Source organism: Panthera tigris, chromosome F2, assembly GCF_018350195.1.
Source record: "Panthera tigris isolate Pti1 chromosome F2, P.tigris_Pti1_mat1.1, whole genome shotgun sequence".
Classification (NCBI taxonomy): domain Eukaryota; kingdom Metazoa; phylum Chordata; class Mammalia; order Carnivora; family Felidae; genus Panthera; species Panthera tigris.
In genome coordinates, this window is record NC_056676.1 from 15,464,759 (window position 1) to 15,476,171 (window position 11,413).

The following is an 11,413-nucleotide window of genomic DNA, read 5'->3' on the forward strand; positions in this document are numbered from 1 at the left end:
GGCAGTGGGGGTGGGGTGCGGCGGATGGGGGCGTTTGCTCTCCCCGGGACTCCCAGGCTTTGCCGCCGAGCCACAATTTGCTGAAGGAGCAAAGAACATCCTCGGCTCTAAGTAGGGCTTTTAGTGTGCTCATTGATGAGTGAAAGTCGCCACACATGTCAAGCTAAAGGCAGTTGTTGGGTTACTAACAGGGCCCAGCGCCTTGCAAACATATGCGCTAAGCTGTGTATACAGATGGCACGCAGAATAATGGAGCAGGCGCCTTTTATAAAGCTCTAGCTGCTGCCTGTCTTCAGACCTGGGAAATGAAACTATTCAGACTCGCGGCCAGATAGCGCCTGCGATTGTTTGTTACCGTTTTAATCCTATTAATTAAAACGTTAACCTGATTGGGTAGAAAGCGCTGTCCCAACAGGCGAGTCTTCTTCATAATAACCTACTCAGAGATAATGATGTAAAAGACTCCCCCGTCTGTGGCGGCGGCTGGTTGATGGGTCCGGAAATCTCTTGAAGGTGAATCCAAGCAAGATAAACGGTGCGGAGAGGCGGCGCGGGGCTGGGCTCAGAGCGGCGGCGGCAGCGGCGGCGGCTCCACTCCCTCCGCGCCCACCCTCCCACCATGCGGGGCCGCGGCCCATGGTGAGCCCCAGCAGCCAGCACCATCGGCTGGAGACGAAGAAGAAGAAGAAGAGGAGGCGGAGAGCGCGGGGGAAGGCGAAAAAGAAAAAGAAGGGGAGAGGGCTGCCAGCAGCACCGGGACCGACGCGCGCACCAGCCCAGGAGCCCGGCTCGGGCGCGTCTGCGGCGCCGCCTGACTCCCCAGCCGAGGCGGCGGCGGCCGGCGCGGCGGGCCGGGGCTGTGCGCCGGCGCCGGACCATGGAGCGCGGGCTGCACCTCGGCGCAGCCGCCTCGGGCGAAGACGACCTCTTTCTGCACAAGAGCCTGAGCGCCTCCACCGCAAAGCGCTTGGAGGCGGCTTTCCGCTCCACGCCCCCGGGCATGGACCTGTCCCTGGCGCCGCCGCCCCGGGAGCGCCCGGCGTCGTCCTCCTCCTCGCCCCTGGGCTGCTTCGAGCCGGCTGACCCCGAGGGGGCAGGGCTGCTGCTGCCACCGCCTGGGGGAGGCGGCGGCGGCGCGGGAGGCGGCGGCGGCGGCGGCGGCGGCGGCGGCGGGGTGGGTGTCCCCGGGCTGCTCGTGGGCTCTGCCGGCGTTGGGGGCGACCCTAGCCTGAGCAGTCTGCCGGCTGGGGCCGCCCTGTGCCTCAAATACGGCGAGAGTGCGAGCCGCGGCTCGGTGGCCGAGAGCAGCGGCGGCGAGCAGAGCCCCGACGACGACAGCGACGGCCGCTGCGAGCTGGTGCTGCGGGCCGGAGGCGCCGACCCGCGGGCCTCCCCGGGCGCGGGAGGCGGCGGCGCCAAGGCGGCCGAGGGCTGCTCCAACGCCCACCTCCACGGCGGCGCCAGCGCCCCCTCGGGGGGCCCCGGCGGCGGCGGCGGCGGCGGCGGCGGCGGCAGCGGCGGGGGTAGCAGCGGCAGTGGCGGCGGCAGCGGCGGCAGCAGCAGCAGCAAGAAATCCAAAGAGCAAAAGGCGCTGCGGCTCAACATCAACGCCCGGGAGCGCCGGCGGATGCACGACCTGAACGACGCGCTGGACGAGCTGCGCGCGGTCATCCCCTACGCGCACAGCCCCTCGGTGCGGAAGCTCTCCAAGATCGCCACGCTGCTGCTCGCCAAGAACTACATCCTCATGCAGGCGCAGGCCCTGGAGGAGATGCGGCGCCTCGTCGCCTACCTCAACCAGGGCCAGGCCATCTCGGCCGCCTCGCTGCCCAGCTCCGCGGCGGCGGCGGCGGCCGCCGCTGCCCTGCACCCGGCGCTCGGCGCCTACGAGCAGGCTGCCGGCTACCCGTTCAGCGCCGGGCTGCCCCCGGCCGCCTCCTGTCCGGAGAAGTGCGCCCTGTTTAACAGCGTCTCCTCCAGCCTCTGCAAACAGTGCACGGAGAAGCCTTAAACACACCCCCGGAAAACACTAGACCGACCCCAAAGCTAGAGGAAAGTGAAAAGCTGCCCCCCACCCCTTTTACTTTGGTCCTCTCGTAGTTGTGAAACACTTGCAAACAAAACAGAGGCGAAAACTGAGAAGTATCAGAGACAAACGGGACTTTTAGCCTCGACATCCCCAGAATCTCGGTCTTTGGGGTGGGGAGGGAGGGAGGAGGGAGGTGGAGTTGGGATGAAGTATGGATGTTTTTTTTTCTCAGAAAAGTGGCAACTGTGGTGGCAGCCTAGACCGCAAGGAAGCTTAAAATATAAGTTGGGAAGTAGTCGCTTGGTTATTAAGCGTGGAGAGTATTTCTTAAATGGCAAAATACTAATCCTACTAATAATTGTGAATTTGGCTAGTGCTGAGGGGCAGAGGAGGAGTCCGGGGTTGGGTGGCTTGTGGGATGAATATTCATTCAGACAAATCAGAAAGGGCACTTGAAAATAAATTTTGATTCTGAGCCAGGAGAAAAACTTGAAATGTAGACTTATTTAAGTGGGGGAAGAAAACCAGAAAGAGACACATTGCTATGAAAGACTTGTATTTTTTATTGTCTCTGAACTTTAATCCTGTGAAAATGCTCAAAAGTTTTGGCAAGAGTGATATAAAAAAAAAAAAAAAACTGTGGCTGAAAGAATTGCATTTAAAAATATTTATGTGCACCTTGTTACTTTTCACTCTGCAATGATGTATTAACAATTCATGGTATTTATTTGTTATTCTTCAATGACCCTTCCACATCAACAATATTTATCATGTGTTAAGGTCATGGGTCTTTTGTGCAGATTTTTTTTAATGCCTCTAAAATTCTGTTTTATAGATTAACTTATACTGTGTGCCAAGTGTTTAAAAGGTTTATTTGCCAACAAGTATGAAGAGACATATTGATGTATCTGAGCTGCTTAGGTTTATCAAAGGTCACCTGGATATTTTCAGTTGCATCATCCCTGTATTTAAATTGAGCTTTAATAAATTGCTTCAGTCCAAAAATTACAGGAAGGTGTATTCTTAATTGATGAATGAATTGATCTCTTTTTTTGAAAGGGGACTCCTTTGCATTCTAAAAGGGAAGGACATCACAGCAATAGATCCTATAAGTAAGAACATGCTAAGCAAATATTTTTCCAGGCTGTGCTGTGCATTTTTAAAAGGTCTAATTTAATTGCTTTTAATATATATGTACATATATAAGTTATTTTAACTGTGGAGAATTATTTAAGTTAAAAGACTGGTTTGATTTGCCTATGGTGTGAAATCCTTTGTTATTTTTCTAAAAAAAAATAAAATTTAAAAAGAAATAAAATAAAACTAAGGAAGAGCAAGAAGCTATTTACCCAAAGTGAGCTTTCAGTTTTAGTTTGCATGGCTGTTTGCCTGCCTTTCTATCCTATGAAAATCAAGAAAACCTTTTTTAAAAATGGAGTCCTGCTATTTTCCACTCCTTGCAGATAATACAAATTCAGCTTGTCAGGTTGGACGGCGAGTTGGGAGCTATGATGGATTTACTGGCGGGTTTTGGATGTGTAAAGAACGATATATATATCAAATAGGTCAATCAGACTATGACAGCTATGTACGACCATTTGTATGTGTATCTATGTCAGAAAGAATCTTTATTAAAATATTTTGATCAAACATTTTATTATGCTGTGCTTTGTGGAAGGAGCAGTCACCTCTCTTCTGTGTTACTTTGCTTGAAAGGTAACAAAAAAGAAAGGAGTTTCAGAGAAGGTGGAACTAGGGTTTGGGCAGGGATACCCACTTAGGAGTAGCCCCACTTCACTTGTTTACTTGTCTGTAGGATGATGGCTGGGCCTGGTCATGGGAGGAGAGAGCAGTGGGGTCACTGGTGAGACCCAGAGGAGATCCAGAGTTCCTATCTGCTGGCATGAACTTTGAAGGCCATGCTGCCTCTGGAGCTCTTCCCACTTGTATGGCACTGTTAACCATGCCAAGGCCCATCAAAGAGGGTAAAGTTTCTTAAAGAATTTAATCAAAATTTCTATCTCCAACTGCCTGAAAGCCCAGGAAAAGAGATGGATTTGGATTCTCTGAGAATGGATTTTGTTGTGGCTTTCCACTTGTTTTTCTTTTGTAACAGGAAAATCAACCAGGCTTAATTATAAGTGTAAACAAAGCCCATAGAGATTTTCAAAACTTACTAGTGTTGCTTGTTAATGAGATTTTTAGGGACTTTATATTGGGATCGGGTTGAGAATTGATTCTTTTAAAGAATGTCTGTGTAGGCTTGTATTTGGATCTTAATAATGTCCTCAAATGTAGAAGGCTTGATTTTTGCTGTGGTGGAGGTTATGGAGATGGTGGTGGTGGTGATGGGTTGTTAGAGTGTTTCCTCTGTAGGCAGTAGGCTACATGCATTTTTGTCTGCATAGCCTCTGCTCATAATGATATCCCTAAATGACATCAAACTTAGTGGGGGGTGAGGGAGGATATTTTCTGCTCCACTTGCCATCAAAAAAGATTAATCAGAACCTGTAACTTTTCAGAAAACATAACAGCAAAAGGCCTTGAAGCTGGAGCCCTCCCAGTCAGGGAGTGGGGGTAGAGGGAGGGAACAGACCAGGGCAGCCCCCAGGCAGGAAGAGACCGTCTCTCAGCATTTACCAGACAAAGCCTGGGTGCGTCTAATTATGATTATTAAAACAATTTCCATGACGATGTCTAATATTATGTTAATTTGAAAACAACTGTGTATGAAAACTGTCGACTATAATACCTAAATTCATTTAATGAAACACATCGTTAAGGCAATTAAACCTCCTGGATGTGATTAAGAAACATAATTACGACACTGTTCTGCGCCATAATTGGGTGTCTTTAATCAAGGGGTAAAGTGATCAGCAACACAGCCATTAGTTTGTATTGTTCTGGCCCTGCTGTCCATCATTCTGATTAGGAATTAACCACAGCCACCATCAGTAGGTTTTTTTTCTTTTTGCATATTAACATTATAGGACATACATTTGCTGCAAGATTTACTGCTTGATATTTCTCATTATTAAGAAGGCCTCCTTGAAATACTCTGTAACCTCTGTGTTGTTTAGCTATTATTAGAAATTGTACAAATAACAAATCTTGAACTTCAGGAGAAAAAGAAATGCTCATACTTCTTTTATTCTTTGATCACTCATTCAATCTCCAGTCTTACTCTTGGAAGAGACTTGAAACGGATGGGGAAAGGAGAGGATGTTGAGGATAAGTTGAAATGTCAGACGAATATGTACAATTATTAAAAATGGCGAGGTTAATAATATTTATTTTCATGTTGGTAATTACAGACAGATCAATTCTCTTTCCAAATCCAGGAGTTGGCCAGCGTTTGGTTCTAGGAGTAAAGGCAGGACACCTGAAAGGACCAGGAGAGGGGTTTCCCGTGATTTCTTAGGTGGCTCTCCAGATGGCCTGAAACTTTTCAGTTTCTTCAGCAGCAACTTTCCAAGAAGGAAACTGATTGCCGGAGGAGCAATTCTTCTCCATCCCGGCAACCAGCACCACCCCCCCCCCGCCCCCCGCCCCCGGGGGCTGCTTCCTTTCTGAGGTTTGAGTCCTGAACTGCGCGACCCAGTCTGGAAAGTTGGCCCACACGCTTGTGGGCCGCAGATGTATTTCCAGTATGTACCATCCACGTCGGGACCGAGTGGCTGAGCACCAGGGGCATCAGTGTGGTCTTGGGGAAGTGTTCTCTGGCCGGAGCAGACAGGCTGGCCCCTGAGGCTGTGGCTCACCAGACGGCCAGAGCACCTCGCCCGCCTCTGAGCCTCCTCCACCCGAACCGCGCCTTAGGTAGGGCGCTTCTTCAGAGAAACCCCGCAGCATGGATCCTGCTACTTGTTTGTTAGAGCACAGACAGTAGGCAAATGAGGTTGAGCGAGGACCCTGGGTCCCACTTGGCTTTCTATTCCACCGGTTTCCTTCTCTAATTTCTAATTTCAATTGTCTTCTCTAAATTCTAATTCCTACTTAATCTCATCTCCAGCTTGACACTAGGCACCTACAGAAGCGTCGGGGTTATTCGTGGGCTCCTACAGGACCAGCAAATGATCATCTTCGAAGAGCTTGCTAGTACCCCTCCTTCCCCTCCCCGTCTTGTGTGTGAGTGTGTGTGAGTGTGTGTGCGTGTGCGCGCGCGCGCATTCTGTGCTGCCTTCTCCACTCTCCGCAGCTGGGCATCCCCCCAAGATCCTGTGTTGAGCTTAAATTCTACTCCCTCCTATCCCACCCACCACCCATCCTTACTGTCTACAGCTCACCCAGGAGAGCCCAGGCTCACAGGTTTCCCTTCTCCACGAACTCTGGGACCCGGACGCTGGAACCGAACCTTTCCACGCGCCCTAGACCCTGAGATTGCCCCAGCATGAGTGGCATTGACTTTCCAATATAATGACTTATGAAAGATATAATCATGTGTTAAATTGAATCCTCCGTTTAACTGTTAATGGTGTGCTCTGGGCACATTTACGTATTAGATGCTATGGTAACTAATTACCACTAGGAAAAAGGATAATACACTTCCCAGACTTTGAAAAATAATGATGAGAGTTCACTTCCCGGCTCGCAGCACACTGTGGCGGCTCTGCCGCGTGGAGCGACAGAGCGAGAGGAGACCCGAAAGTGTGCTCATAGAAGGCAGGAGGTAATGAATCCTGGTCAGGCGAGGCTCCTTAGCAAAACCTTTAATGAAACTGTGATTCAGTTGGGCAAGTGGTGGTAGGGGGAGGTTACCAAGTGCACAACAGTGCCTCCAAACAAAATTAAATTGCTCAACGTAAACATCGGAAACATAAATAAGTTTTCTTTTAATTAAAATGCAGGTCCGATTAAATTATCCTCGTGCCAAGCAACTTTACATCAATTAACAGTTTTTTGTTGTGTGGGCAAAATAAATGAGCCCCGCTCCTGCGCGCTCCGCGTTGGCACTCACAACTCGGATGCTCCCGGCTTTGCCAATGTGGTGCAGGTTGATTTCAATTTGGCCTTTTAAATCAGACATTGGGCACGGTAGATGGAAGGAGGGGAGCGGGGGGAAAACAGGAGACAATAACTTAAGTTTAAGAGCAAAAACAACTCTCAGGGTAAGAGCCCTTTTCTTCCTGCTGGATCTCTGGCTCTTCTGATGTGTGGTTACTAGAACCAGGATACTGTAGTTTGTGCTGCATAACCAGGTGTCTGTTTCACCCCAAGCCAGGGCAAATGTTTGTACTGGGGACCCTAGAGGGCAGAAGAAGGGGGGGAGGGGGGAGAGTCAGTTTTCCAGGCAGCCCAAGGTTGTAGACCGAAAGTCCACAATACACGTGCCCACCGCGCCGCTCTGCTCGCGCTGCGCCCTGGGAGGGACTCTATTGTCCGCAGCCGCAGGGCACCCCTTCTCCCAGTGTTCCCCATGGACTGGGTCCGCAGCCCCTCCCGATCCCTCAAAAACAACCAACCAGCCTCCAAGTTTCTTGGCACAAAAAGCGAAGTTCAGGGTTCTGCCTCAAACTCTTTTTTCAGAGTTGGCACTTGGATCCAGTTGTCCCCTGTGTCCCCTGGCAGGTGGGTTCACGGGCAGATCCCAGACTTCTCAGGAACACCCCACAGCCTTGCTAACCCCAGGAATTCTGTGGAAGCGCCCCAGTTTTAAACCTCAAAGAGCTCTTTGCTCCCTAGCAAGGCAGGGGAAACTCTTTGCTCGCTTTTTCTGAGGTTTAATTTGGGTTAAATTCTACCACTTTTTACTCGTCTTAACAGGATCCAGGAGATTTCTGGATAATTGCAAAATTATCAAGTACCCCTGAATGCGTGTGGATGTGTATGTGTGTGACTTTTCTTTCTTTTCCTTCCCCTATGTTCTCTAATTCGAGCAATATAGAAATACAGATTAGAAACTTTAAGAGAAATGACTGGGCTGGGAAGGTTACATTGCAAAGGGGAAAGAGGATTTTGCAGTTTCCAACCCCCGCCCCAACCATATATAATAAAATAGACAAGCCTATCTTACAAGTAAGTCACCAGGATGCTTCGATAGGGAGTTACCTTTAATTATGCACCCTGTGATATCATTCTCCTTTCCGGCTTGAGAAAGAGTTAATTCTTTCCCAAAGACCATAGTTGCCCTTGTCTTCTCAACCTGATTCAGAGATGCAATAAAATATGAAGCAAATTTATGATCTGTTTCAAGCATTTTATTGCTGTATTTTTAAATTCATATATGCACATATAAGAACTATGATCTGTGAATAATTTGAAATGCTATAGTAGAATGATACATTTTAGATAAAACATAACCATATCTTTATATAATTGTCTCAGATTAAAATAAAAAAGAAAAATAGATTTCTAATGTGGACCAAACTGAAAAACTAATGACAGCCATAAACTGCTAACCAACCATAAATTAACATCTTCATCAAATGCTAAAATGGTATCAGTGGTTATATAAAGCAATTATTATTTCTCCTTATAAGTTTTAGAATAAAGTTCAGGGATATTTAAAGGATCCATTATTTACAAATGCTTCACAATCTTAAAGATTTCACATTTTATTAGGAGGATGGTTGCAACTCAAATCTGCTGTGTTAATAGAGATGTTTAGAGATGAGAATTTAGATTTAAACATAAAAATGCTTCATGGCCTAAGCTCATTTTATGCATTTATTCTGCTCTGGCAATTACTGAAGAACTTGGTATAAGGATTTCTTTGTTAAATATCCTCACCTACTCTTTGAGAAGAGAAGACAAATAATACCTTATTATAATGGGAGACACCTGGATTATATACCTAACTGGTTAAGACATTAAATCATGCACTGTCTGTTCAAGTAAGTACAGCTACCTTTGCCATGTACAGTTTCCCTGCAGAGCTATGGTCACAATCCTGGTGTCAGGCTGAGCCATGAGACGTCCACGAAAGGAAATGATTTTCCAAACCAGGCCTCCACAGAAACATACAGCGCCTGGAGGGAGAAAGGAAATCTATCTATTGAATGCTCCACATATCAGGAAGCAGGGTCAGGGAGTAACTTACTTTAATTTTCTTTTGGAGAAGCATCAGGCGTATAGATCTTTGAAGTGTACATTTTTTAAGAAAGCGAAATTAAGTAAAATCTAGAATTATTGAAGTAAGATCTTTTTAAAATTTAGAAAAAATGGTGTTTTATGAAAACCATACTTAATTGGACAATAGAGGATCTGTTCACAATACATACTCAAATTCTCTCTGCCACTCTGTTATTTATAGCAGGTTGTCCTAGAGGGTAGTTATTATGGATAAACATCTCCAAAGTTCAAGGATTAACTAAGGTCTCCAACTGGCTAAGTGTTGGGACCACTCTTTAGTTTAACATTTTGCAAACATTGTTTAGTCTGAGGACTTTCTTCTGTAGAAATGAATACTATTTTACAGATTTCGTGTAAATCTAAAATTAATTCAAAATAAAAACTTAAAAAATGGATACCTAACTTGAAAACACAGAGACAGTACTTTCTGTAGACTTCGAGACTCATTAAAAAAATTCAAAACTGATTTAAAATACTTAAAAAAATTCCATTTAACAAAACAAGACATTTGTAAAACTTTAATATACTGGACAGTTCTTAGAAGTTGTGAAATAAAAGTATATTTCATTTAAACACTAAACATAAAAGATGAAAGAATTTACTAAAAATCTGGGGTATTTATCACGTAATAATGACATAAGTTCTTAGAAATAAATGTTATATGGAGTAAATGTTCTCTTGTAAACAAATGAAAATCTTAAATTAACACATGCTTTATATTGAGGAGTGACTCATGGATGAATCATTAGATATTAGTACCTTTACCTATTATTTATTATTAGATTATAGTTCTCTTTACCTCTAGTTTCTTCTATAAGCACCAAATGTTGTAAGGGAAATAAAATGCTTCATGAGTGTATCACTAAACACTTACTTCCTGTATATTTAGCAATGTATCCTACTTTTCCTCAAATAATTGACAACAAACTATATCAAACCCAGTTAAAATTATCCAGCATAACCACTGACTATTTTTTCTATCCTGAATAGAAAATGTATATTATTATTCACATGGTCATGGCTGCTTCCAGACAGTTAAAAAAATAAAATTTTTATTTACTTGATAAATGGTTTTTATAGTAAAATTGAAATCATAGATAATTATTTCATAGACTGCCCATTTAATGACATAATTTATCTTAATTTTTAAACAATACTGAACTGACTAGTTCAAATACACAGGAACACCTTTAGAGCTAAGGCAAGTTCCTGTAAAAACGTTAATGACTCACAGGAGTGTTTCTTAGAGAAGTCAAGTGTCCAGGAAAAAGCTGTATGTATAGTTACTGAAGGAGCCACATTTCATCTTCAACACCATCCCATATTACTTGCTTTATCTACAATTTGGATTTCAGCTTTATGAATAAATAGAACACTGGCCAAGTATTATTCATCTTCATTCATGATCTGTGTTAAGCGACCTTCAGAAGACAAAGACCTTGTCTAATGGGATCTCTTTTCTATTTTTTGTTGTTCTTTTACATCTCTCCACAGAATGACTACAATTATTCAGAGCTAGAGACTAGCAAGGTCAGCCTGGTTAAAATAAACTTATTAAAAAACGTATTAGTCCCTGATATTTCTTGGGTCTGTTTTTATTATTTCCCACATAAACAGCTAAGTTAAAATATTTGAAAAATACTCTGAATATAACAATGAATGCACTTTTAGGAAGAGTATCAGAAAATAACAATGTGTGTGTGTGTGTGTGTGTGTGTGTGTGTGTGTGTGTTTGGGGTGGGGGAAGACAAGAATGTGAGGATATTCAGACAGCAAAAGTATTTTCCAAATAACTCGCTATTTGCAACCAAATCTTCTGTCACCCAACATGCTCCTAGTAGGGAAATAAGGAGACACAGTAATTCATCTGTGTTTTAAAAGTTAATTTATTGAATTATTGTTGTAAATAAAAGATAAGTAGAATTACAAAGCATTTGCATTTCTAATCTAATGCCTTTTTAAGATTTACTTCCTCATAAATCCACATATATACCATTTTAAAATCAAAAGATATTAAACGAACAATTCAGAACAACAGTTTTTTTATAACATACAGCACTTCCCTTTGACTAAAAAATATTGTTAAACATAAGCATTGCCAAATTATCTCCTTTTTAAAATTGTGCAGTAGTTTTTTTCACAAATTAAATTCATCTTACTCAAGAAAGTATTATAAACAAAATAAAGGCTTCAGCTAAAAAGTCCAAACATCAATGATCACTGATTTAGATTAACACTATGAAGCAAAGTAAGTAATAATTGCGTTAGAGAAATAGTAGAGAGTTTTATGTGATTACTCATTATAATTTAAAA

General features: G+C 44.3%; 1 protein-coding gene across 1 annotated transcript; it reads left to right on the plus strand.

Annotated features, from left to right (window-relative positions):
* The first annotated feature begins 877 nt into the window (after nt 1–877).
* Nucleotides 878–2,011, plus strand: BHLHE22 (basic helix-loop-helix family member e22). Its single transcript, XM_042973649.1, has one exon. The coding sequence runs from the start codon at nt 878–880 to the stop codon at nt 2,009–2,011; it is 1,134 nt and encodes a 377-aa protein (XP_042829583.1).
* Nucleotides 2,012–11,413: the final 9,402 nt, after the last annotated feature.